General features: G+C 30.7%; 5 protein-coding genes across 6 annotated transcripts; 1 reads left to right on the forward strand and 4 right to left on the reverse strand.

Moving 5' to 3' along the window:
• The first annotated feature begins 21 nt into the window (after positions 1-21).
• Positions 22-2,625, forward strand: LOC128395043 (lysosome-associated membrane glycoprotein 5-like). Its single transcript, XM_053355434.1, has 7 exons — positions 22-368; positions 481-530; positions 609-776; positions 873-998; positions 1,151-1,235; positions 1,360-1,551; positions 1,624-2,625. The coding sequence occupies exons 1-7, from the start codon at positions 308-310 to the stop codon at positions 1,815-1,817; spliced, it is 876 nt and encodes a 291-aa protein (XP_053211409.1). The 5' UTR covers positions 22-307; the 3' UTR covers positions 1,818-2,625.
• A 2,504-nt stretch (positions 2,626-5,129) lies between these two features.
• LOC128394600 (thymosin beta-like) lies at positions 5,130-5,975 on the reverse strand. Its single transcript, XM_053354941.1, has one exon. It carries the CDS (start codon positions 5,719-5,721, stop codon positions 5,449-5,451), a length of 273 nt encoding a protein of 90 aa, XP_053210916.1. The 5' UTR covers positions 5,722-5,975; the 3' UTR covers positions 5,130-5,448.
• A 791-nt stretch (positions 5,976-6,766) lies between these two features.
• LOC128394599 (cyclin-dependent kinase 5 activator 1-like) lies at positions 6,767-12,470 on the reverse strand. Its single transcript, XM_053354939.1, has 3 exons — positions 9,929-12,470; positions 8,236-8,373; positions 6,767-8,134 (listed from the first exon to the last, which is right to left on the reverse strand). The coding sequence occupies exons 1-3, from the start codon at positions 11,156-11,158 to the stop codon at positions 7,793-7,795; spliced, it is 1,710 nt and encodes a 569-aa protein (XP_053210914.1). The 5' UTR covers positions 11,159-12,470; the 3' UTR covers positions 6,767-7,792.
• A 949-nt stretch (positions 12,471-13,419) lies between these two features.
• On the reverse strand, positions 13,420-19,055 carry LOC128394554 (histone-lysine N-methyltransferase, H3 lysine-79 specific-like). The gene is made up of 8 exons (XM_053354881.1): positions 18,702-19,055; positions 18,083-18,406; positions 17,708-17,975; positions 17,284-17,429; positions 16,021-17,067; positions 14,802-15,910; positions 14,482-14,648; positions 13,420-14,037 (listed from the first exon to the last, which is right to left on the reverse strand). Exons 1-8 carry the CDS (start codon positions 18,951-18,953, stop codon positions 13,886-13,888), a joined length of 3,465 nt encoding a protein of 1,154 aa, XP_053210856.1. The 5' UTR covers positions 18,954-19,055; the 3' UTR covers positions 13,420-13,885.
• Positions 19,056-19,093: 38 nt separating this feature from the next.
• LOC128394553 (WD repeat-containing protein 19-like) lies at positions 19,094-24,918 on the reverse strand. 2 transcript variants are annotated; one of them, XM_053354879.1, is made up of 11 exons: positions 24,547-24,918; positions 24,207-24,364; positions 23,864-24,132; positions 23,332-23,794; positions 22,696-23,258; positions 21,564-22,627; positions 21,329-21,386; positions 20,210-21,267; positions 20,056-20,137; positions 19,603-19,981; positions 19,094-19,526 (listed from the first exon to the last, which is right to left on the reverse strand). In XM_053354879.1, exons 1-11 carry the CDS (start codon positions 24,550-24,552, stop codon positions 19,415-19,417), a joined length of 4,212 nt encoding a protein of 1,403 aa, XP_053210854.1. In that variant the 5' UTR covers positions 24,553-24,918; the 3' UTR covers positions 19,094-19,414. The 2 variants fall into 2 exon arrangements, with proteins under 2 accessions (XP_053210854.1, XP_053210855.1); XM_053354880.1 differs by lacking the exon at positions 24,547-24,918 and having other exon boundaries at positions 23,864-24,128; positions 24,207-24,346.
• Positions 24,919-25,042: the final 124 nt, after the last annotated feature.

Raw genomic sequence — 25,042 nt, forward strand, 5'->3', positions numbered from 1 at the left:
TTGTTGAATATTGAAACAAAGTTGAAGAAATGAATTCATGTTAAACCGGTGAAATCATTGGAATTCATGGTAAATGAATTATCTCATTGAATAGATCAATAATCTGACGCAGATTCAGCGAAGCCAAGATTCAGTGAATTGTTTTCATCATTCGACTTGAAATTTTATCTTCTATTTGCCTTTTTATTTATCTATTTTAATAATCAATCTTTTTTTTCTAATTGTTGTCATTTATATTATAGAAATTAAAATCATGATTATTTTTTGATCAGACTAATCAACGATAATCAAATTAATAACCACAACTATGGATTGGAGTAAAATCCTCTGGAGTAAAAGCTTAGTCATTTTACTTTTCATTATCTCAGGTAAGTAATAAAGACAATTGATTTTAATTTAATTGTAGAAAATTGCAAAATAATCTAATCAAGTCTAATCAACTAAATCTCTGCTCGCACCTCTTTGATTACTATGATTTAGGTTTAGATTGTGCTGGAAATAAGACAAAATCAAGTAAATCCAAACAAAAGGTAAACGTTTGTTGATACATTTTATTATTATTGTTGTTGTTTTCTAATTTGATTTAATTTCCAATGTTAATCATTTAGGTAACAACAATTAGTAGTGATCAAGAGGAATCGAAACAACAATCAAAATATCAGGAAATTGCTCCAAGTTTCACTTTCGCTGCTTGGGACGATTATGGTAAAATTTGTATCTTAGCAAAATTTGAAGCCACTTTTACCGTTACATATGAAGCTACTTCAGGTCGACAGGTAAGTTTGATTATCTCAATATGAATCAACAAGGAGACACTTGATTAACTGATCATTTTGTTTATCTTTTTCTGTTTCTTTGCTATTTGATTGTAGCAATTAATTGCTAAATTACCTCGAGATACTGAAACAAGAGGAAGATGTGCCAGTCTACTTGATGACAATCCAATATTGGACATTAATTGGAGAGGTGGATTCACCTTCCGAATGGTTTTCAGTAGGGTGAGTTTAAATTGTTCATTTTATTAGTATTAATGATTTGGTAAATTTTATTACCTTTGATTGTTATTGTTTTCTCATTGTTTGTCATCAGTTTCATTGATTAACTATGTCATCATTGAATTAATTAAATTGTTTTAACCATTTTGGTTCAGCATGAAGCAACTAATTCTTGGGGAGTCAAAGGAATGGACTTTGTTTATAACACAAAAGATTCAGCATTCACCGAATCAGTTGATGGTTAGTTAACTTGTAACAATTAACAATTTAATCGCAACAATATCTATTTATAATACTATTGACAATTATACTATTAATTTTCTCTCTCTCTCTCTCTCTCTCTGTCGGATTTTTTTTTCAACAGGAAGAGAAATGATCGCTCGAAGTGATCAAGATTCATTGAAACAATTCGAGACCCTAATGAGTAAATCGTATTATTGTCCAAGTCCATCGATAATCAATATGTACACTAGAGATGGTGAAAGAACCGTTATTCTGAGGATGTCAACTGTTCAACTTCAAGCCTATCAAATTAACAATGGAAAATTTTCTCCAAGTAATTAACCAACTAGAAAGAGTACATTATGAAAAATGAATTATATTAATTATCTATCAATATTTTCTCTAGTGTCTCGTTGTGGGTTAGTTGGTTTCGGATCAGGGGTAATCGCCCCTTTCTACCTGATGGGCTATCATGAGGATGATAGCGCTTCCATGATCGTTGGTGTTATAACGATATTTGTTTCCGTTGCTACTGTCGCTGGTTATGCCGTTTACCGAGCTTGGTTCATTAAGAAAGTAGATTATGATACAATGATTTAAACGATTGCAATTTAATTCCATCAATAGGAATTATCATTTTGGAAACTCAACCATCTCATCGATTTCCTTTTCCGTTTTCCGTTTTCTGTTGCTTCCTATTCACCAAAACTTTAATCATTTCCCTCGAAATCTAATCACAAATCGAGAATGAAACAATTTAAATGGTCTTTCAACACATTATACATATTGACAATATTTCGTCCAAAGACAATTAACTAATTGCTTTCACTTGACGTTCTCCTAATAATTTTGTCTTAATCACTTCAATTGATTACCTAATGTCTTTCAAGAAATATCATCATCATCATCATCATTATCATCTTACCATGGAAAAGTCTTTCATTCTGATTATTTGGACTACAATTAGTCACAATTAACTGTTAACCAGAACAATTTATCAAAAAAAAAGCAACCAGATTAAGTCTTTCAAAGTTAAATTAGATGAAAACTAATTAAACTAATTAAAAACCTAAGCAATCAAATCAAAGGCAATGATGTCTTCCAATTTTTTCATACATCAAGACAATTAATCATCTTAATCATTACAATATGAATCAAATTAATAGTTGTAATCAACATGAGAGACAAATCATTAATCTTTTCATTGGAAACAATTTGTTAACTAATGTTTTTTGTTCAAGTGTTAGTGTGAACTGTTAATTTGATTTGATAACAATTAAAATTTTAATTCAATTTGAATGATAAAAAAATATAATTTAAATTGATTTTAAAGTTCAACTTTACAATCAATGTAATCGTTTTCAATCAAATCAGATTAAAGTAAAGTTAATTGATGAAAACCAATCAACTAATTAATCTCATCCGTTATTTAAATCCTAATTTAGTGATTGTTTAATCACAATTAGTTGGATATATTTACTTTTTTTCTGGTTTAATAGCCTTAAATTAGTACGGAAATTGTGAGATGATGATTTAGATTAATCTAACTAATCACTTCATAGATTGTTGATTAACAATTAGACAATAATGGTGAATAATTTAACAAAGATTAAACCAAATAAGGTGATAAATCAACAATTAGTATAAAAGTATCACCTTATTACCTGTGAAAGGTAAATCATTTGACTATTTATTTACTGACAACAATTAACTTATTGTCATTTGAATTCAAGGCTCGATAAATATATTTGCTAAACAATTAACGATCAGTTAACCTTAAATAGCTAAACTAACCTAGAAAATTATGTATAAACAATCAACGGAATTGAACAATCAACTGATTAGCAAGTTGATTAACATGAAAGGAATAGAAATGAAGAAGAGATGAGAAAAAAAAGTTCATTGATATTTTGGGAACAATTTAAATTGTGATAAGATTTAATTCTTGACTCACTCTACCATTCTAGATGCACAATTAATTCCAAGAAACTGGTTAATTTAATCACAACAATCAAGAGATTTCTTCATACTAATCAGTTGACAAAATGTTTTCCCAAAGGAAACAACAACAACAACAACAACAAGAAAAACTGATTCCAAAATTGTAATCAAATTTGTCAATCAAAAATGTTTACTAATCAGTTAATCATTTTACTCTTGTGTCCACTAATTATCAACTGTCAACTTGATTGTTGTAAACAAAATCCAACCCGAATGACAATCCAATCAATAATTAAACAACCATCACCTCTAATTGTAAACTCTCAAATAAAACCAACAGAAATCCAATCAGATCTAAATTCAAACAATTCCCCAATCCAATCATCATCATCATCACCATCATCAACACAACCAACAACAACAATTAACGATGAATCAAGAAAATCAATTAGTAAAATAAATTCCTATGAAATGATTCCAATGATTGAATCATCAGATTGGACCGATTATCCATCAAATTATCCTGCATCTTCATATTCACCAAACAATCAACACCAACAATTAACACCAACTTATCACCGATATGATTACAATAGACTCTCACCCTATCATCCATCATCTCATCACTATCCACCACCACCACCACACTCCCACTCCCCACCTTCATTACCATCATTCCCAATTCATCATCCACCCTTTGATTTACCTGATTTACCTTCATCATCAAGTAAATCACACATTGAGGAAATCGCCTTGTTCATTGTTGTTTTAACCATCGCTGGTTTATTTGGTTTATTAATTGCTATGTTCATACCATTTATATTGTTACTTCAAACTAATAAGGCAACACTGATTCCAACTAATTCAATTGTCCCGAGCAATCAAGGAACAGGTAGTTCGCAAGGTTTAATTGGTAAACGTAAGAAACGCAATTTAATTGAAAGTTTACAAATTTTAAAATCAATTCATGAAACATCACAACGATATCAACATTAATTACTCTCCGTTTTTGTTTAATTGTCTTCAATACAAAATCAATTGCTGTTGAAGAAAAACAAATTATTCACTTAATTGTGATTACTTTTAATTATCATTATAAAGAGGATTGTTTTTTTCATATCTTGTTAATTGATTAGTGCCAAACATTTTTGATTGTTAATAAAAATATTTTCATATTATTATTGTTGCTGTTTGTTGTTTGTTAATCAATTGATTGATGATCAATTGTTAAAATCGTGAAAATTATTATCAATGATTTAAATTTGATTTGATCTCAATTTTAACCAATTTAGGTAAATCAAAAAGAGTTAATTGTAATTGTAATTGTAATTGTTTTCTCTTTCATTCATTTTGATTGTCAAGTTTGGTATTGGATTGATTTCCGTAAACAAATGTTGATTATTATCATTATTTTGATTATTACAATGTAACAATCAAATCAACCCAGAAAAGTTAATTGTTGTTGACTTAATTTATTGATCAATGATGTTTCAGAAAAGGAAGTTAACTCTTAAATCAAAAATAATTGACAGCTAATGATACAATCGTTTTTCATTGTATTATTGTAATATTATGTTGATTGTAAGAAGTAAATTAAAGTTAATTGTAATATTGAGTTGCAATTATAATTAATAAATTATCTTGACAATAAACCGAGATTTTTAATTATATTTTGTTGGTGTTTTCGTAACGTGATTAACTATGATAATCAACTAACAACAGCTTTTTCCTGTTTCATTTGATGCAATTAATTGCTGGCGAAAAGAATCAAACTTAATTGTAATTCCAACTGATTATCAAGTTTAGTCACAAACATAAACAATTAATCATTTTACGGTTTGTTTTTATTCTGATCATTCAATTGATGATAATTCAGTAGCTCCGGAAATGGAGATGATTGTTTTTTCACCTTCCTTTTTAAATGACATTAGTTTGATTGTTTGATTTTGTTTATAACAATTAAATCATAAATCAATGGGAATGTTTGTGTTTTATTATTGTTGCTTGTTTCTTGTAATAGAAATCAATCTGACAATTACAATTAGTATATAATATCATTGGAAAATTGAGTTGGAAACATTTTAAGCTTTTTTCTCTTTTGTTAATTATTATAAAAGTAATACCAAAAAAGGTAAACAGGTAGAGAGAATAGATAATTAGAAGATTAGATTTGCTCTTTTTTGTTGTGGAAATGTAAACAAAATGGTGTAAATCATATTGTTTGATGATTGTTGATTATTATATTCTGGAATTCTGTTGATTTGTTTGATGATATTAAATTGTTGTCAGATTATTGGGCTGCTTGTTTCTCCTCTTCGATGACATCCTTTGTTGGAAGGACAATTTTCTCTTGGGTCTCTGTTGGCTTTAATTGAGCTTTAGCGTCAAAATTGGCGATTCCTTGGAGCAATTCTTGTTGAGCCTTTTCCGATTCAATGGCCTCTTTTGAGGGGAGAACATTTTTCTCCTGAGTTTCAGCGTGTTTCAAATGATGTTCAGAAACGATCTCATTTTTAAGCTCATCGCCGATGGTTTTAAGATCATCTTTAGTTGGTGAAGACATTTTTCCTTAAATAAAAAAGAACCGAGATATTGAGACACAGAAGAAGAAACAGAAAACACACGACAAAGAGAGAGGAGAGTAGACACACCAAAAGAGAAAACCACTGAAGAGATTAAGAAGAAAAGAATTTAAAATTCAAGAGAATTGCGAAAAACTGAAAGTCAATCAAAGAGATTTAACAAAACAAGAAGAAGAAGAGACAAAAAGTAAATTGAACAATTGAAAGGAAGATTAATTGTTGATTTTAATCACAATTTAGAAAAATCGAAACTACCGATCAAGTGAATTGATTGTAAATAAATTGAATTTTGCAACACAAAAAGATATTTAAAGAAGAATGAGTTGAATTGCCACACCTCTTTTTCTGCCACAGGGTGAGTTAAACTTTCGCAAGGAAGGGGAAGCGAAATTAGAATTGCGTAAAAAACGAATGGCGGCAAAATCAAATTCTATTAAATTCTAATCTAAAACCATCACAATTAGTTAATTACTGTTCTTCCTGAAGTGAGGGAAGCGCAAATAATTAACTTCATGGGAACAATTTGTTTATTTAACTGTATTTCAATCAATCAACTGATTGGGGGTGAATAGATTTTCTCAACAATTAAAAGTGAAAAATATTAATAACATAATTGAATTAGTAAATGTTGATTAATTATTAATAGTTTTGAGTGTTTGATAATAATCAAGATAATCAAGCTCTTAATCATTTGTTTGTCTTTCAATGTTAATCAAGGTTTTAATTTGGTTTTGATCATTAAACAGCTATTTCTGTCTCTTATTGTAATTTATTAGTTGATTCAATTGCGTATCAATTGTTGGAAGGGATAAACAATTAATTATTCCCTCTCTCTCTCTCAGTTAATTTAGCAATTCATCTGATTCAGATCCACCCTGACAATTACCCTTAGATGGTTAATCAACAATTAAATGACTAAAAAAGACAACAAGTGAAAAGTTATAACATTTATAATCATCATCATTGAGTTAATACAATTAAATGATTGAGGAAAATGATGAAAGGAAAAGTTAATTACAATCATGATTATTGATTCAATTTAGATCAACTTTTATTTAGCAAATCAAATGAAATTTACAACTAATCAGCTTCATTAATTTGAGTGCTGTAGTTTTTATATATTTAATTATGTGTGAATTAATTGTGTGATTAGCTTAATGATTAGTTAAACAATCAGAAGATTTTGAATTTTAGATTTGATTTTATGATTTAATTTGAAATTTAAATCATTTGAACAAACTGAATTAACGTTTAATGATTTCAGTTTTCTTGTTAATCTCAATTATTTCATTGAGTACTTTACATGTTGAGATTATCTTTATGATCAGTTAATCAAGATGATTAACTAATCAATCAATATAACACATATTCATGTATTATTATCATGTATATATGGTTGTTTCCAGTTTCCATAATGATCTGATTTGATCGTCGCTCGTAATTGTCAAAATTAATTGTATAACTTTCTTAAATTAATGGGACCTTTCAAATCAGGTTAATTTGGTTATTATTGGAAGAGGAAAATCAGGAAATTAATTTTCTCAATCAATTGGATTTTCGTATTAGTTAAACCAATTGAATTATATTGATTTCATGATCATTGCACTGACCTTCAAGTGACCAATCATTTAACTTCAGGTTCAAATATCATAGATGAACAATTATTAATCATGATGATTGAACATGAGATTAAAATCAAGTCACAATAATTGAATTGTGTAAATTATTAGATGAAAATTGATAATGATTTTTGGGAGATATTAAATTAATAGATTAGATTGAGCAGTCCCTTGAACAATTAGACAGAAAAAGGTTAATTAGTTACATTAGGTCATCTCTGTCTCTTTCTCTCTCTCTCTGATTGATTAACGGGTAAAAGCTTAACTAATACAATTAACACTTTGGAAGGTCAATCGTTGAGATTAACGGTTTAACTAATGAAGAGAGAGAGAGAAAGAGAGGAAGAGAGTTGTTAGTGTTGATTGACCATGATCATCATGGAAACAGGAAAAATACATGAGTTAATTTAATCGGAATGTTAATTGAATAGAGTTAATATCCATTGAGTATATGTCCATTTGAGAATTGGCAACCTTTGAGTTCTGTAAATATTTCGGTAAAAAATGCTGGCTCACTGTTGATTCGTAGCATTTTACCACTGAGCATATTGATTATGAGTAAACATCGATCCCAGAATTTATCCTTATTATCAGTTTCCACCAGGAAAGGTTTCAATGGATAAGATATTTCATTTCCCATGTAAGCATATGAAAGATAAAGACAAGTTAAAACTGTCGCTTGAAGTTCACATTCAGAGTCAACATCCTCTCTGATTAACTCTTTCAAAAGCATATAAAGGAATACAACATTGGCTGGATTAATGAAAGCAATATCCTGGATTAAGAGAGAGACAGAAAAGACAGAAATTAATCGTCACAATCAAGCAGAAAACAAGACCAAATTCCAAACGATTAACTAATTGTTCCAACACTTACCTGCCATCCTTGTAAGAGTAGCGATCGGTCAACGGCTCGTAGCCACATAACTGCATCGCCCGATTGAAAGCTTTTCAATTTTGGACATCGTTTCAATAAGAAATCACCAAGACAACGGAGTAATTCAGACGTTGAAGCCTTAAATGAAATGGAAATGATTAGCAATTAAGAAACAAAGAAATGATAATTAGCATCGGATTATCAATAGAAAAAGTTTCAAATCTTCTAGTCAATAGATGGCAAAGTTAATCAATATTGATTATGTGCTTTTCTGCCTTATTTTCATCACTATCAGAAATGATTAATTATTTTCTCGACAGAACAGTTAACAATTAACTTGACAAATTTAAAAGGTGAACATTTAATAACAGATCAATCAATATAATGACACTTTTCCAGCTAATAAATGATAGTAAATTTAAAGAGAATCAATATTTTCATTTTCTAATGGAAATTGTTATAAACGTCTAACCATAAATTACGATTGATTTTCAATAATCAAATCTGCTCAATGGTGAATCTATTTGTCACCATGTTAATTCATCATTATCCTAATTGTTACCTGATTTTTTTTTCGTCCAAACTAATTATTATAATACATTGGATTGTAACCTTGTTCTTAATAACAATTTACCATTTTGTATCTGAATTCAAGTTCATTTTTGGGTGTCACGCAATTTCCTTCATTGTCATCATCATCATCTTAATCATTTCCACAATTAGATGTGATAAGTGGTCTAATACCAGAATAGTAATCAAGGTTGATTAAGGTCATTAAGCAAATCATCATAATAGTTAATCCAATGATTATCAATCTAAATGAAAGTTTTTTTTTCTCGTTCTAATATCAAGTCATCAGATTTGATTATCAATACTCCCAAAAGTAGTAGAGCTGAATAATAAGATGAAAAAAGTGATTGAGACAAATTTAGTTAATTATCTTACACATAATTCACTAAATTAGATTACAAATGATTAAGAAGAAATGAGAGAATTAAGAAAATTACTAATTAAATTCTTAAATATATTCAAGGTACATTTTCTAATGGAGATTAGATCAATTCAATTTAAGACTTTTTTTTACTTCTTTTTTCAATTCAATGGATCAACAAGATTATCATTTAAATGATGATTAAAATGTTCAATTAATTAATTGTTAATTCGTCAAAGTGATTGGGAGTTGTTGCTATCACTCCCACTGAGAATTGTCATCAACTAATAATAATAATAATACGATTACAAAAAAAAGTCTGATTGTTGATCAGACTCAGATGAATTAAATTACTACTCATGAATGTGAATAATAATATTGATTAACTTGAGGATTTACTAATTGTGTCCATGTTAATAGTTATATAAAAACAAAAAACAAAACAAATAATATCTCAAAAGTATATGATTAATTAATCTGGTTAATCCTCAACACACATACACAATTTAATCACTAACATTTCCGATTTTGCTATTTTTAATCACAATCAACAAAAATATTAATCTGAACTAAATGTGAATCAGAACCTGAATAATAATATTAACAATTTATCCTTGGTCTCAATAGTTATTGAAGAAAAAAACAAATTTTCAACAACAATTAACTAACCAACGAAACCTTTGATTGAGTAACTATATTAATCTATTCAACGATTGATACTCTAGTTGGGATTAAGAGTAATTAACAATTGGATTAACTTACTTGGATTACTGTTTTCTTTAAGTTTTTTCTTGGGCTTATCCGGTTTGGTTCATTTTGATTATTTTGATTACTGTTAATTATATTGTTGTTAGTTAACGTAATCCCGTTTCGTAGGGTTGTTGATGGATTAGGTAAATAGGAGGTACAACTTGGTCGGATTGAGTTTTTGGACAATAAGATTGTTGGTTTTGGTGGTAAGGGTGGACCAATGGATCGGCCTAATGTGATATTAGGCATGATGATATCGTTACGATTGTGATTATTGTTACTAATTGTTGTTAATTTGTTGGTGATAATTGATGAAATTGAAGATGTTGTTGACGTTGTTGTTGATGATGATGATGATGTTGATATCGTGGAAACGTTTGTTGATGAATTAATTAAGGGAACAGCGAGTTGATTAGATGTTGATAAGAATCCATTTCTTTTCTTGTTCATCCTCATATTTTCAATTCCTTTTGATTCCTTAAAATTGTAACCAATGTTTTCATTTAAATTGTTATTATTTAGATTATTATTATTGTTATTAGTTAATTGTCCAATATCTTTAGAGCAATTTTTCACAATTTCAATGTTATTTGTTGTTAATCCCGATTTCAAATTGTAACACGACAATGATTTGGACATTGAATTACGAGTATTATTTTCACTGACCAATGGATGATTATGATTAGTATTATGATTATGGATTAAATTATCAACACAATCCAATGGACTAATTGAATTATTATTATTGTTTATGGTATTCAAATTATTATCTTTACTATTGTTGTTGTTGTTGTTGCTTGAATGGCGATTATTATTATTATTATTGTTATTTTGGTTAATTGTTGACGATTGTTGTTGATTGTTGTTGCTATTTAACAATTTATTTGATCCTTTCTTATCAATTGACATTTTCTCCTTCTCTTTATCGTGTTTATTTGCCGCTTTTTCAGCCTTCTTTTTGGTAGCAATGCTTAAGTGTTTACCCAAATTCAGCGCTGAAATGAAGATTGAGTGTTTTTTGGTTTCTCGCTGTTGATTGTTGTTAGTTTGTTGATTATGTGATTTACTTTTAGCCTCATTTGGGTTATTATCAATCAATCCTTTTGATAGTTTAATTTTACCCGAATGTCGATCGTTAAAATTGTAATTGTTCAGATCGAAACCAGCGACTGGACCAGTTCCAGAACCATCGGCATAAACGACCATCTTACGATCACGGGAAATGCTCATTATCATTCCCATGATTAGTTAATTAGTTGGGTAACTTTTGTTTTCCTCTTCTTCACTTGATTCTAATGGTTTGATGTAAACTAATTTCCCAATTGATTAGTTAATCAAAATCAACGAGACTCTTTTTGTTTGCTTCTTAAAAACAAAAGGGTTACCTTAAATTGTATTGGTCAAACCACTTGATCTGGTCACTTTTTGCTTGTTGATAATATTGATTATTATTATGATAGTTAATCAATTGTTGATAACCGGCACATTGATAATTAACACTTGTGATGATAATTGTTTGTGTGAGAAAAACAAAAAGTGATTAAAAGTCACAATTAAAAGGTTATTATGTTAATGGGATTTTCTTTACTTTGTTGATTTTGGGTTGAATCGGGTTTTTAATTGTTTTGATCAAAATTAAGATGAACCACAAATCTTTAATCATAGTAATTAAAAAGTTAATTGTAGATTATTAAATAACCTTACTCTTGGTTAATTCACAAACACACAATTGTAAAGGTTACGTTTAGTTGGATTATTGTTACTGATTGACAATCATGCTTAGATCATCAATTTAGATTCAACCTTTTTAATCAAAAATGTTAACAATCAAAGTTAATCTTATGATTATTAACTATCTCCAATTACCAATAGAATAGGTAAATTATGATTACAATCAACAACAATTAAAGTAAATCAAAGAAAGAGACATTGGCGACGTTGAAATTGGAAGGCTGGTCAAGTTTGATTAACGAAGACAAATGAAAATTAATTTAGCACAATTAGAGAGTTGATCAGTAGTTTTGAGGGCAATTAATATGATTAAATGAATGATTATTTGAGGAGAAACAATTAAACGAAATAATTAAATTTGGAATCGTAACAATAATAACAAAAAGAAGATGATTTTAATCGAGTAGGAACCAGAATTGGATGAGGGAGATTATCAATTATCGTAAGAATCAAAGATCTTGTAAGTAATCACAATTAACAGAATCAAAAGGTCGTCAATTGGTTTACACAATTTATAATCAGATTGATTGAAAATTCTGTTTCTAAATCTTGAGATGAACTTTTTTTTTCGAGCAAAAAAAGGTTAAGATTATTGTTGGAAGAAAATTCGATGAATTCGAGAAAGAAAAGGGCATGACAATGGAATGATTCAGTTTCTCTTTCGATGATCAAAGTATCACTTTCGATATTTACTGTCGACATTTAATCATCATCTTCGTCTTCGTCATCATGTTCAATATCATCCTCGAAGTCTCTGTACACTTGCTTCTGGGTAAGAAAAATTCTCCACCATTTCTATGGTTACATTCGGATGGAGATTATCGATCCATTGAAATGCTTCGAGTTTAACTTCGCGGGGTCACTTTAATTTTCATCTTCTCTCTTTCTTTTCCTCTATTTATATCATAATCATCTTCTCTCCATCTCCATCCTCATCTCTCTCTCTCTCTCTTCTCCATCCCAATATCATTCCTCTTAAACTCTACTTTTATTGATCCAACATTTTTTACTCATCATCTTCATCTTCATCTCCATCCTCATCCTCATCTTCTGGTATTTCCCTTTCATCATCATCAAATAGACATGCACTCCCTTTTATCATCCAAAGGTGAAGAGATGAACACAAATGCGATGTTAAAACAGATTCCTTTATATTCACTTCTTCGTGTATTATTTTCACTCCCAGTCTTTTTTTCATCTTCGAATTTATCATCCTCATCCTATTTCTCTTCTCACACTCTTCTCTTTCTATCACAATCATAATCTCCATTCTTATTCATTATCATGATCATTTTTCTTGAACAATAATAGAACCGATTCCTTTTTTTATAAGAAAATTTTCCATTTTCTCAAAAGAAATTCATTTATTTGAATCTAAAACTCAATTCAAAATGGAAGCAAAATTAAATCACTTATTCAACGATATTAATTTAGATTGTGATCTTTATGCATTCAATTGAAAAGTAGAAAAGAGTTAAATTAATCTAATCAATGATTCTGATGATAATTATAATGGATGAGGAAAAACGTACAAGATGTTGACTCATCATCTTCGATTAATCATCAACATCTAAGGAAAATTAAAGGAAAAGTCATTGATCCACTTTCGATTGTGATCAATAATCAATTAACTTCCTTTTAATAGGATTATGATTGTTATGTTAATTGTTGCAGTTCCAATGAATCGGTTTCATCTTAATTCTCATTGTAATTGTTACTTACCAACCATATGATTAGTTTGACAGAGTAACAGTTAATCAATGTTATCATCGTAATTTATATAATAATTGTGATATTTTGTGTTTAATTTAAGAGACGATGATAATAATACATTTGATGGTTTTGGTGGAAGAAGATGTTTGGCTTTTACAATTTACCTTTACATCAATTTAAAACAATAAATAGTTAACTATCTCTCGAATTGTTATAATAATCATGTTTGATATTCACGATTTACATTTTTTGTTAAAACTTTTTCTTTCTCGTTAATTGTGTCATCAACAAGTAAACAAACAGAGAATAGTCAATAATTGAACTTGAGAGATAAAATTAAACTAATTGGCAGTGAGAAAAACATCAATTTCCTCTTTCTTCTTATTCTTTATGCCTTAGATTTGTTTCTGATCCTTTGCAATTAAAATGATTAACAGCTGATGATAATAATTATGCTTAGATTATTATAAAAAAACAGGATTAAAATAATCAAATCCAACAAAAGAGAAACATGGTTGATAATGATTAAGTTGATTGGTCAAGCTGATGGGCCAGTTTTACTAATTTATCAAATGAATTACTGATCGTTGCTTGCCATTTATGACCACCAACTCCTTGATCATGATGATGATAACGTGAAGATGATGTTAATGCCGATGATGTTAATCTGCTCGAAACTAAATATAAGAAAAACAAGAAAAACAGTTATTAGTTACACGTAATTAGCATTAAAGGATTACATTTTTGCTGATTGTACAATTTAATCTCAAGCGTAGTTGACAAAATAAAACTAATTCTCATTGGCTTTTGAGTGAAAATCTCATAAGAAGCCAATCATCTTAATCTGTGGTGATTATAAATAAATGACCAATGACAAGAAAATGATAATTAATATAATCATTTGACATTCACAAGAGACTTTATATTCTCAGGGTTTCCACTTGTATTCCATTTATTTGATTTCCAATTGTAGGTTAATGATTAGATGTAAGTGGATACTATTTGCTGATAATTAGTAGATTAATAAGGTTAATTATCAGTTTAATTGACTAGATAAATAAAACTTTCTACTAATTTAACTGCTTGAGTATTTAAATCTACATATTCATAAATTGACTTACCATCAAGTGGTTTGTCATTTTTTAAATTAGATTGGTGAACAGTTGAATCTAATTTATCGTGAGTGTGATTGTTTATGTGGATCGATGAGTGATTAAATTTAATAATTAATGATGGCCGCTTCTCAGAACCATTTGTTTCGGGTACTATTGAACTATACTTCGGAGATCTAACGGAGAAAGGAAGAAGAAAACAAAAGTTAATTAAATTTGGTATAACAGTTTTGTTTTTATTAACAAATTAACTTTTCGTGTATATTTAATAAAGAGATGATGATTAGAAATAATTTCCATAAAGAAATAAATATAATGTATATAATTACCTTGATTTTTTCACTCTTTCGGGTGAAAAATGTTTCTTTTTTGTATTAACATCAAGGTCTTTTGATGCTTTTGATGGGGATTTTTCTGGTGAAATAGATGGTGAAGTAACAATAGCACTGTTATCACGACGATCGATTTTGAATGTTAGTAAAATAGGCTTTTTATCTTCGCTTGGTGGATTATTGGAGGAATTGGAAGCTTTGTTAGAGGAACGGGGTTCAGATACTTTTCGACTTGGTCCAGTTGAAGGAACGGGAGTAATAGAAACATCTTTCATCTGAACAAGTTTAGAAGAATCTTTCAATCTACTGGGGTAATCGGTTTCTGGTGTTACATTTGGAGGTTCATCATCATCAAAATCGTAAATTCCATTACATCTATTGGCAATTTTAGCAGCCTTATTGTTGTCATTAAGCGATTTTGACCTTTTCCGACTCTCCTTTTTTGTATCTTTATTCTCATTTAATGCTGCAACTATCATCTTTTTCATTCTTTCCTCAATGTTGATTAATCGACATGATCCAACATTTGCTTGAGATTGAGCTCGATTTGGTTGTACTGGTTGTTGAAGTGATTGTTGTTGTTGTTGTTGTTGATGGTGATGGGGATGTTGTGTTGATGGTGGTGGTGGTGGGACTTGTGGTTGCTTATGATGTGAATTTGGTTGAGGTGGTGGGTGTTGAATATGGTGTTGTGATTGCTGATGAACATCTTTAACCAGAAAAGTATCTGAATAATTTTTTTCTATGGCAGTGGTGATGTTTGCCTTCTGGTTGGCAGTTTCTTTAAGTGAATTTGTATCCATAATTCCGCGATTAGTTTTCATGGTATTTACATGCATCAGGTTATCATAACTTTTATGCTTTTTTAACGCTGAATTTAAATTCTCGAGGTACTTGACTTGATCTTGACAAGTATTCACCTGTTCTTGGAGATCTTTATTAAGGCAGATTATTTCTCGGGCTTTAGTTACCAGTTCTTCGGAAGTAGCGGCAGTTATATCTAATTCACTCAGTCGAGATTTTAAAAAGTTAACGCCTTTTTCTCGTAATCCATTTACAGTTCGTTCTAAGATTTCTACTTGTGCTAAATGATGAGAGCGTTTTCTCTGCAATTAAAAACAACAAAAAAAGAATACCAAACAATTAATATATACATAAAAAAGTAGAAATATACGATCAGAGAAATGAAAGATTAATTTTTAAAAGAGGTAAATACCTTTTCTGCTTCGATCTCGGTAAGCAGATCGGTTTTGAAATTACGGGTTTGCATAAGTAAAATGAAACTCATAAACTGACGTTTTTGCTCCTCGAATAAATTATCCAATGAAGTTGAAATATTATCCATTAAATGTTTGTATTCTGGACTATTTACATCATTTAAGGGTTTATTCTCACTTTCTTCTATCTCGAAATCAGTGACAACAGCCATACTTTGCTCTTGCTGTTCTTTTGGTGTATAAACATTATTCGGTGGTATTGTTGTCGTTGGAAATGTACTTGATGCTTCTTGCAACTGATTTGGTTTGAGATCAGAATTTTTGATTTCAAAAGAGTTAAATTGTCCAAATCCAAGACCAAGAGTCTTAGTTAACGAAGTAGATTGTGGCGGGATCATAGACTTTTTTACAGTATCTAATTTCTGATCAATACATCCTGGCGCAGGTCCCGTTTTAACAGCAGAAGAATTTGAAATACTCAAAACAGTTTGAGCATGAAGTAAATCCAAACCGTTAAATGTTATTCTCTTATTCTTTTTACTCTTTACACCATCTTTTCGCGGTCTACCAGGTCGACGACGTCCCTCGCTATCGGCTTTGGTTTTATTTGCACGACGAACGACAGCAGCCACTCCTGGTCCATATTTCCTTGGTCTTCCAGGTCGATTGGGAATATTATTGGTACTATTATTATTTGGAACCTGAGAAGCAGAATGGTAACCAGTTTCACTAGAGCTGGACTGTTGAGTATTACCACTTGAAGAGTTTGAATTTTCACGATATTTTGTATTACAATATTCTGACCAGGCTTTACGAGTCGTTGGGCCAACATGATTGGAATCTTTAAAACTCTGATTTGAATCATCAGATGAACTGGAATCACTGCAATTAGTTTTCATTGCACGATCAATTTCATCATCGTCTTTACTATTTATGGCGGTGATGTTATTGTTACTTATATTCTGAACATTATCTTTATTATTTGTGGTGGTATTATTACTACTATTATTATTACTATTGTTGTTTGATTGATTTCGATTCAGGTGCTATATAAATAATTGAAGATAAAATGAAGAAAAGAAAGAAAAGAAAGAAAAGAAAATTATTTTTTTTCAAATTAGCAAAAAAAAATTATTTAGTTGACATAATCGTTAGTTGATAAAGTCTGTGCAGTATTTGACGTTATGAAGGAATAACTTATTGTAGATATTAAATGTCAACAGAAAATAAAAACATGGAAAATTATAATTGACAGTACTTACCTTTTTGGGGCCTCTCATGTTGAGAAAATAGTCTTCCAATTTACGTCGATCAACAATGTGATGATAGTAAGACACAGGCTTACCAGTCCAAGAAACGGAACCTTTGATAGGTTGGATTTCCCGAACATGTAAAATAGTTGCAATATCTACGCATCATGGACATAGTAGAGAGCATGAAGATGAGAAAATAAGAAAAAGGGATAAGAACGGGGGTCAGAGAATGGAGGCAAAGTATGAATCACGATGTTTTGACAAGGAGGGAGAGATTGACATGCTCAATATCGTACATAAGAAAGAGAAAGTGAGAAGATAGAGAGAGATATCAAGTAGGAAAAACTAATTGAGAAAGAGAATTGGGATTCGTACTTCCATGCTTATGAGAGAGAGAGAAAGGAAAAAAATGTAAACAAAGATGTGTGCATACCACTTAAATTACGATCGGTTATTCTAAAGTTTGATGGACAAAATGATTTTGATGAAACTATTCGAGCACCATCCTTGAGATCAGCGAAGAGTAATTTTAACATATGATCCACATTTGGACCAAATGCAAAGTTATTCACAAAAATGAACGAAGCGTTGGTAATTATTTCTCTATATTTATCCTCGAAAAAGTCACCTCTTACTAACTCGTAATCGCCAGATACTTTACCATACCAGCGCATCCAAAATTTGAACGATTTTTCCAATTGCTACGATAAAAAAAAGCACAAATGTAATTATTACGTTAATAAGAGAAAACTAGAACGGACAGAGATGGATATCAAATTAAAGGGAAAAATTATGCAAATCTAATTACTTGGGCATAAATTGTTGGTACTTCAGCTTTCTCGATACCAATACATTTTTTGGCTTTAGTTGAGGCAGCTATTTGTAAGACAACCTGACCAACACCAGATCCCAGATCAATGAAAACATCATTTTCTGTGATGGATATTTGATCAATCATTTGCATTATAAATTCAAATGAGGTTTCCCCATAAACTTCAGGTGAAAAGGGTTCATAATTGTTTAGTTTATCAGGATCAGTAACCGCGTGATTATAAGCTTTTTGGATAATGTGTCTCAGAAGGCCTACAGATGGACGAGTAGGTACTGCAACTGGTAAAGATGTTCCAGCTCTCTAAAAATGTTACAAAAGAAAAGAAAGGTAGATAAAGAAAGAAGAGGGAAGAGAGTTAAAAGAGAATATAAGAAGAAAAAAAAGGAAAGACAGGACAAGTTTACACACACAGTGAGAAGGGGGTTGAGGGTTAAAAAGAAAAAGAAGAAGGAGAAGAAGAAGAAGAAGAAAAAAATCAGGTATAAGAGAAAAGAAGAGATTTTTTCATGAGATTACAAAACCAAAAGTACGAGGAAAGAAAATTAAAATGGTATCAAACTGATGGTTGTTCTATTTTGTCCAAATATAGACTTACCATTTGACGAACTGAAGCAATTACCCGATTAAACCGATCACAAACAATTTTCATACTTTCATAGCTTTTAAGATCACAACCAGAAAGTATATGATTATCAAGGGCCAGTTTCATTTCCGGGAAATCATCACAAACCCATTTGATGGTCTCAATAATTTCAAGCGCACCTTCACCTCTGGCCTTGTCATCAATGGGCCAATAATAAACACAAGGGTCGCCATGAGCAGGCGAATGTAAAATCAATTCCTGCATATCAACTTATCATATTATTTTTGGCCTGGAAACAAATAAATTAAAACAATTTACTAATCAAAAAAAAAGTCAACAACCAAACCAAAATCACCACTTTCTATACATGAACCTGGCGGTGTAAAGATCAGTTACTTAACTAAATTGTTCTTCTCTGGTTGCGCCATCTGGTGGGGAACATTGGACTTCATGTGTCATTCTTTTGATTTTTGTTCATTTTGAACAATTTAATTAAATTAGAAAATTTTATTGTAACAATTAAATTGGTTCTGTTTTTTTAATATGATTTCTATAAGGATTTAATTGTTGATTGAAAATGAATCTCTTTTTGTTTGGGATTGTTATTTTTTTTCTCATTAATTGTGATCAGTTTAATGTTTTCAATTTTATGTATAAAATTTCAAATTAACAATTAACTTTGTTGTTGTTGTTGTTGTTGAGCAATTTGTGATTAGTTTGATGATTTAATTATCATGCTCTGGGTTTAATACTTTGGTAATATCTTTAATGGTTTCCAATTGTTTAATATCAATTGTCGATCCACACATTGGACAAACGGGTTCACGATTTAATAGCCTGGAAAATATTGATTATATTGATGGTTGTGATTTAATTGTGATGGTTAAAAATTAAATTGGAAAATTTAACTTACTTGATAAAGTTTGTTTTCAATGCTGGAAATGAACATGAAGGACAAACAGTTAAATCATCTTTAATTATGTGATGACCAGTGGCAATACAAAAAGGGATATTGTTACGACAATCGAAGCAGATTAATTCAGTTTCCAGTAATTTAGCGTCACAATAAGGACAATTAGTTAATTTTCCAATGATCGAATCTCCGGTTTCATCTGATTCTCGTCTAATTGATGCTGATTTACGAACTAATGTCTCAAATTTTCTTCGAAATTTAGAATCAATTTGATCTCGATATTCGGGCTTCATCAACATGCTCGCAAATTGTAGTGCTTGTTTTTTAAATCCAATTCGTTGACATTCAATAATTGTCGTTGTTAATATCGGCACAATATCTGGAATGAGAAAGAATCAAGAATATCATAATAATCTATTAGAATTCTCATCAAAATCGAATTGATCAACTTACGAGTTGGAAATTTACTGATGTTATTTGAAACTCTAATCAAAAGTTGAGCACTACGAAGATGATCATCTAATTTAATCCAAGTCTGAATGGAAATTATTTCAACAATTAGCAATTATCGAGAAACAATTCAATTAAATTGACCAAATTGACTTACCTTTGCCAAGAGATAACTATGAATAAGCATTAGAGTTAAATCCATTTCCATTGGAACTTTAATTTTCTGTCTTCTTAATTCCTGACACATTCCAAACAATAAATCATGAGCATTTCGATAATTACCAGCTGATTGCTCTTCTTTCGCAATTATAACCGCAGTTCGAGCAGCGTCTTTGAACTGTCCCAACGCCATGTAAAGTCTGAATAGATACTTGAAATCCTTTGGTTCACCATCAGGTTCACCCATAAGATAATCAATCAGATATCTAATCGCTTGATCATCACGATTGATTGAGACAAAATCAATAGCGATCTTAATTGCCTCACCAACATCACCAGTTATGGTCGCTGATTGTAATAACAATTTAACTCCTTTCCTACAATTACCCGATAAACAGTAAAACTTACCAGCCATCAACGGGTTTTTTGATTGCTCATAATAAATGGCCAAACTTTTAAAATCTTCAACCAATTTACTTGCAAATGGCTCTTTAGCTGGTCCATTGTTTTTTGATTGTTGCTGATCAGTTAAATCAAGTAAGAAATTAGCGAAAATATCAACATTACCTGTTGAAGTTGCTAATTGAAAAGCTTCATCGTTACACTTGGAAAGGATTAGAAATTCAATCGCAGATTCGATATCGTTGATCTTTTGGAAAAATCGAGCGATCATTTTAGCTCCTTCTAAACTACCAGAATCTTTTACCAATCTAACGGCTTCACTTGGATTATTAAGCTTATCGAGAAGAAGACGAACCGAATCAATCGTTAATCCAGAGCTTAGATAAGCTTTAACCGCTTCTTTGTAATCACCTTGACTTTCCTTGATTCGGCCATATTGATTAAGAATATCAACATTAGTTAAGGAAAACTTATCGATCAATTGTCCAACTTTTCGTGTATTTCGAACGGACAAATATAATTTAGCCGCTTTTTCACCATCACCACCCTGTTCATAAAGTTGAGCAGCTTCTGAATAAAGTTTCAACGATTCCAATATGGAACCACATTCAATGTGTAATTCATGGTCATCAACCAATTCCAAAGCAGCTTCAACTTGATTACAAAACAATTAAATTAGAAAACTGATCAACAACATCACAATCATTGAACTTACCTCCTTTTTTAATGTTACCACATCTCAAAGATGCTCTGGCGATTCCCGCTTTACAGATCTACAAAGGAAAAACAATTAACTAAATCAATATCAACTCACAAACACTGAAGGTTAACAATTAAGGTTGATTTAAAGAGTAAAAATCTTATCTCTACTCTTTGGGTTGATTGATTGTCAGATTGTAGCACCAATTAGATTGAATCAATTTTTCCAATGTTAATTTCACTTTACTCACTTTGTTATTTTGATTTGTTGTAATTTGTTGATCGTTATTATTTTCGTATGTTGTTAGTGCCTTTTCGTAATAATCTAATGCTGATCGATAATCACCTTGGAACTCTAATTGTGATGCGTATTCCCGAGAAATTATTGGAATGGACGATGGCGATAATCTATTGGCTAAAGCTAAAGCTGAATCCCAATCTTGAAGATTTTGTCTCATTTCAAGAGCTTCTAATGGTTTAGATGAAGAGAGAAAAAATTTCTGTGCCAAATCAAAGTGATTTAAAAACAAGGAAACATTTCCAGCAATTAAGTTTTTCTCCTCAATGTAATTCAATTTCTCTAATGAATGGACCATACCAGCGTCTCCAATACAACGGTAAACCCTTCGAGCCAGGTCAATGTTCAAATCGTTTAGAGCGTGTTGACCAAACGCTTTCCATAGATTAAGATCGTTAAGAGAATTACAAATGTTCCAAGCATCGGAATATCTTCGTAACTTTAAAGTGGTCGATAAAATGTCGATCGTTTTGTGTCCCGATTTAATATCTTTCATAGCACCGACCCAATTGTGACTTGGAAGGATAAAATTCGAGGTCTTCCCCGATTCAGTTTGACAGAGAATTACACCATTGTGAATTAGAAGAGGATATTGCCCGAGGGGAAATTTAATTCTTTCAACATATTCTATTGATTTTCCCTTAAGTGAGTCCGAAACGTAAGCGTAAAGCCACAAATTGCGATCATCCGTTAAACTGAATATGTGTTTACTGGGATGATAAGATTCCCAAAGAATTGACCTTACGGAGACTGGAAAGTCTTCCGGTTGGTCAAGAATAAAAGATTCATCGGTAACAGCGTTATATAAATGCACTTGATTCCTTGTATCAACCAGAATTATTCTTAATCCAGTTAAATCGGGTGATATTAAACGTACACCAATTTGATGACGATAAACATTAACCATGGACCAATCTTCGAGTGAGAAAAATTCAATGAAACCAGAATCCGTTGCATAGATGAGAAAATCGTTCGTCAATGAGATTGAACTAATTTTACCAGAATCGGAGGTCGAACCTGTTGGTAGATAAAGTGAATTGATTAAATTGAGTTTCTGTTTTCTTCTCCAATTGATTAACTCATACTATCGTTGAATATTTTGGCCTCTCGTTGATCGTAACTTGATCCTGATCCAGTTTCACTTTCGATTAGGTGAAGATGAAGTTTACCATTGGTAAAAAGAGCAGCGGAATAATCACCGTTTAGAACAATTGATTTTACGATCGACGAATATTCTTTCTCTTTGAGTAATATTGTCGATTCTGTGGATTCATTTAGAGCATAAAACCAAGCTCGATTGTTTATCGATACGACTACATGATATGGTCCAACAGCGATTAAACTTGGCTCAATGTCCACTCTAAAAGTGACCGTTGAATCTTCATCGTAAACATTTTCATCGTTAGTCTCATTTAAAACATTGACCACAGTTACTTCAAGTAATGATGATAAATAAGCGGCTCGAGAGCCGAAAGTTGATCCAATTATTGTTAATTTGGTTAAATAAACGTGAACGGCACCAGAGGCAGTGGTCATTGCAAGAAGTTGACCATCGTCGGTCCATTCCAACCATTCAACTGATTTTTCATCTTCTATCACCAGGACTGATTTTGTATCTTCCAATTGATTCAAATCGAAAAATTTTATTCTAAACAGAAAGATCATAAATTCATTTGTTAATTGTGAAGATCAACAGTCAATTGATTGAAGATTTTACTTACACATTTTCACTAAAAGTTGCGACTTTTTTGGACTTTGTTGAAACGGCGATTCCATTGAGGAAATCTTGATGAGCTCTGACCGACGAAATTTCTTGACCCAATTCCGTTTGGTGAGTTGAAACGGTTACCAAAAGTCCACACGAAAATCCAATGATAATATAACCTTCACCGAACCATTGATACGATTTAACTGAACCATATTTCTCTTGGAAACTCATGATATAAGGATTCTCCATGTCAGTTAATCTCAGGAGAAATAGATTCTTCTTATTGAGAATTAAACTAACACAATTATTACCTGTCGATGAATTAATTGTATCTCGAGGTTGAATTGTGGTAAAGGTTAAAAATGAAGGTTCACCTTTAAGTTGACATTGGTAAAGTGTATCACCTTCAGAGTTGCTAATTGTCAACATATGATCATCACCGGTTAAGGCCAATAAATTGGTATCACTCCAATCACCTGAAAGAAGAAGATGATTATGAACGTAATTAGAACTGATAGAAATTGGATTAAATTTGATCACCTTACCTGTTGTAATTCGTTTGGCATGTTTACCCAAAATTGGAACTTTTCGGGAACTCGAATGATTATAAATTAGAACATTTCCTTTACTCGTTCCAACGGCAAGAAGATGATCTTTTTTTGACCAAACCAACATGGTTAACATGTCACGAACACCGGTGTCAACTCTGGACATCTTATGGACACTCGAATCCCAAAGGTAAATTATCGGTGATTTATCACTAATTGCACCTAAAATATTACCTTCAACATCCCATGAAAGTCCAGTACACTGACTAGGCACGATAAAGAAAATAGAAAATAATTTAATTTCTTTCTCTTAATTGTTTGTTTCGTCTCTTCTAATTACCCTGGTAAATTAATTGTATCGATTTTATCTCCATGTCGATCATGAATTATCACCGTATTATCATAGCCCATTGTAACCAGGTGACTTGCTTTATTCGGCTGCCAAATTATGAACACAGGACCCGAACCATGGGTTCGTTCAGGTATAGTGAATACACGCTGATTAATAATAATGATATAAAATAATGAACAATTAAATCTCGATAATCTTGAACTTCTCATTTGCCTCGAGAAAAACAATTGAAACAAGTGAATATTGATATAGTGAATATAGTGAACCAGAATATTGATCGTGATCATTGAATTTCAATAGATTACAATCAAAAGGAAATCAAACTTACCTTCATAATTAATTGTTTCCTAATAATTTGAACGAGTTGATAAAAAAAAGAATAACTAATCACTCAACAATTAAAACTCTTAATAAATTAGATATTATTGTTAACAATGTTGATGAATTAAAATAAACAATTGGTTTCCATGGATTCAATTAGATTGAAAACAAAAACAAACTAAAAATTTGTGATCAAATTGATTTAGTTGTTAATAATTTTTCTAATTCTTTCTTAATCATTCAATTCAAAAGTTGAAATTCAAATTGAAAGTGAATCAAAATCATAATCAACTAATCGAAACAATCAAAACAATGAAAAACAATTTCAATCATCATCTTAAAGGTAAACGAATGGTTTTCAGTTAAAATTGACTCAATCTTATCCAAGATGAAAGGTAAGAAGAATAATCAATTGAACATCAAGAACAAAAAACTCAAACAAAAGAAAACAATTAATTTAATTTTCTACTAATTAGCTGAAATAAAATGAGAAAGAAAAAAAT

The sequence above is a fragment of the Panonychus citri genome, unplaced genomic scaffold, assembly GCF_014898815.1.
Source record: "Panonychus citri isolate SS breed McGregor unplaced genomic scaffold, ASM1489881v1 Contig00140, whole genome shotgun sequence".
Taxonomy (NCBI): Eukaryota; Metazoa; Arthropoda; class Arachnida; order Trombidiformes; family Tetranychidae; genus Panonychus; species Panonychus citri.

Excerpts from the sequence above, each read along its gene's own strand:
- LOC128394600 (XM_053354941.1), bottom strand. The coding sequence starts at position 5,721 with ATGTCTTCACCAACTAAAGATGATCTTAAAACCATCGGCGATGAGCTT.
- LOC128394553 (XM_053354879.1), bottom strand. Across the intron at positions 24,133-24,206 it reads GATACAATTAATTTACCAGG|TCAGTGTACTGGACTTTCAT; the intron begins GTAATTAGAAGA and ends TATCGTGCCTAG. Across the intron at positions 19,982-20,055 it reads CATCAGTAAATTTCCAACTC|ATATTGTGCCGATATTAACA; the intron begins GTAAGTTGATCA and ends TTCTCATTCCAG.
- LOC128394599 (XM_053354939.1), bottom strand. The coding sequence starts at position 11,158 with ATGGGAATGATAATGAGCATTTCCCGTGATCGTAAGATGGTCGTTTAT. Across the intron at positions 8,374-9,928 it reads TAAAGAAAACAGTAATCCAA|GCTTCAACGTCTGAATTACT; the intron begins GTAAGTTAATCC and ends ATTTCATTTAAG. Across the intron at positions 8,135-8,235 it reads TACTCTTACAAGGATGGCAG|GATATTGCTTTCATTAATCC; the intron begins GTAAGTGTTGGA and ends CTCTTAATCCAG.
- LOC128394554 (XM_053354881.1), bottom strand. The coding sequence starts at position 18,953 with ATGCAGGAATTGATTTTACATTCGCCTGCTCATGGCGACCCTTGTGTT. Across the intron at positions 17,068-17,283 it reads ACATGAGAGGCCCCAAAAAG|CACCTGAATCGAAATCAATC; the intron begins GTAAGTACTGTC and ends TTATTTATATAG. Across the intron at positions 15,911-16,020 it reads CCGAGATCGAAGCAGAAAAG|AGAAAACGCTCTCATCATTT; the intron begins GTATTTACCTCT and ends TTTTAATTGCAG.
- LOC128395043 (XM_053355434.1), top strand. The coding sequence starts at position 308 with ATGGATTGGAGTAAAATCCTCTGGAGTAAAAGCTTAGTCATTTTACTT. Across the intron at positions 999-1,150 it reads TCCGAATGGTTTTCAGTAGG|CATGAAGCAACTAATTCTTG; the intron begins GTGAGTTTAAAT and ends ATTTTGGTTCAG. Across the intron at positions 1,236-1,359 it reads ATTCACCGAATCAGTTGATG|GAAGAGAAATGATCGCTCGA; the intron begins GTTAGTTAACTT and ends TTTTTTCAACAG.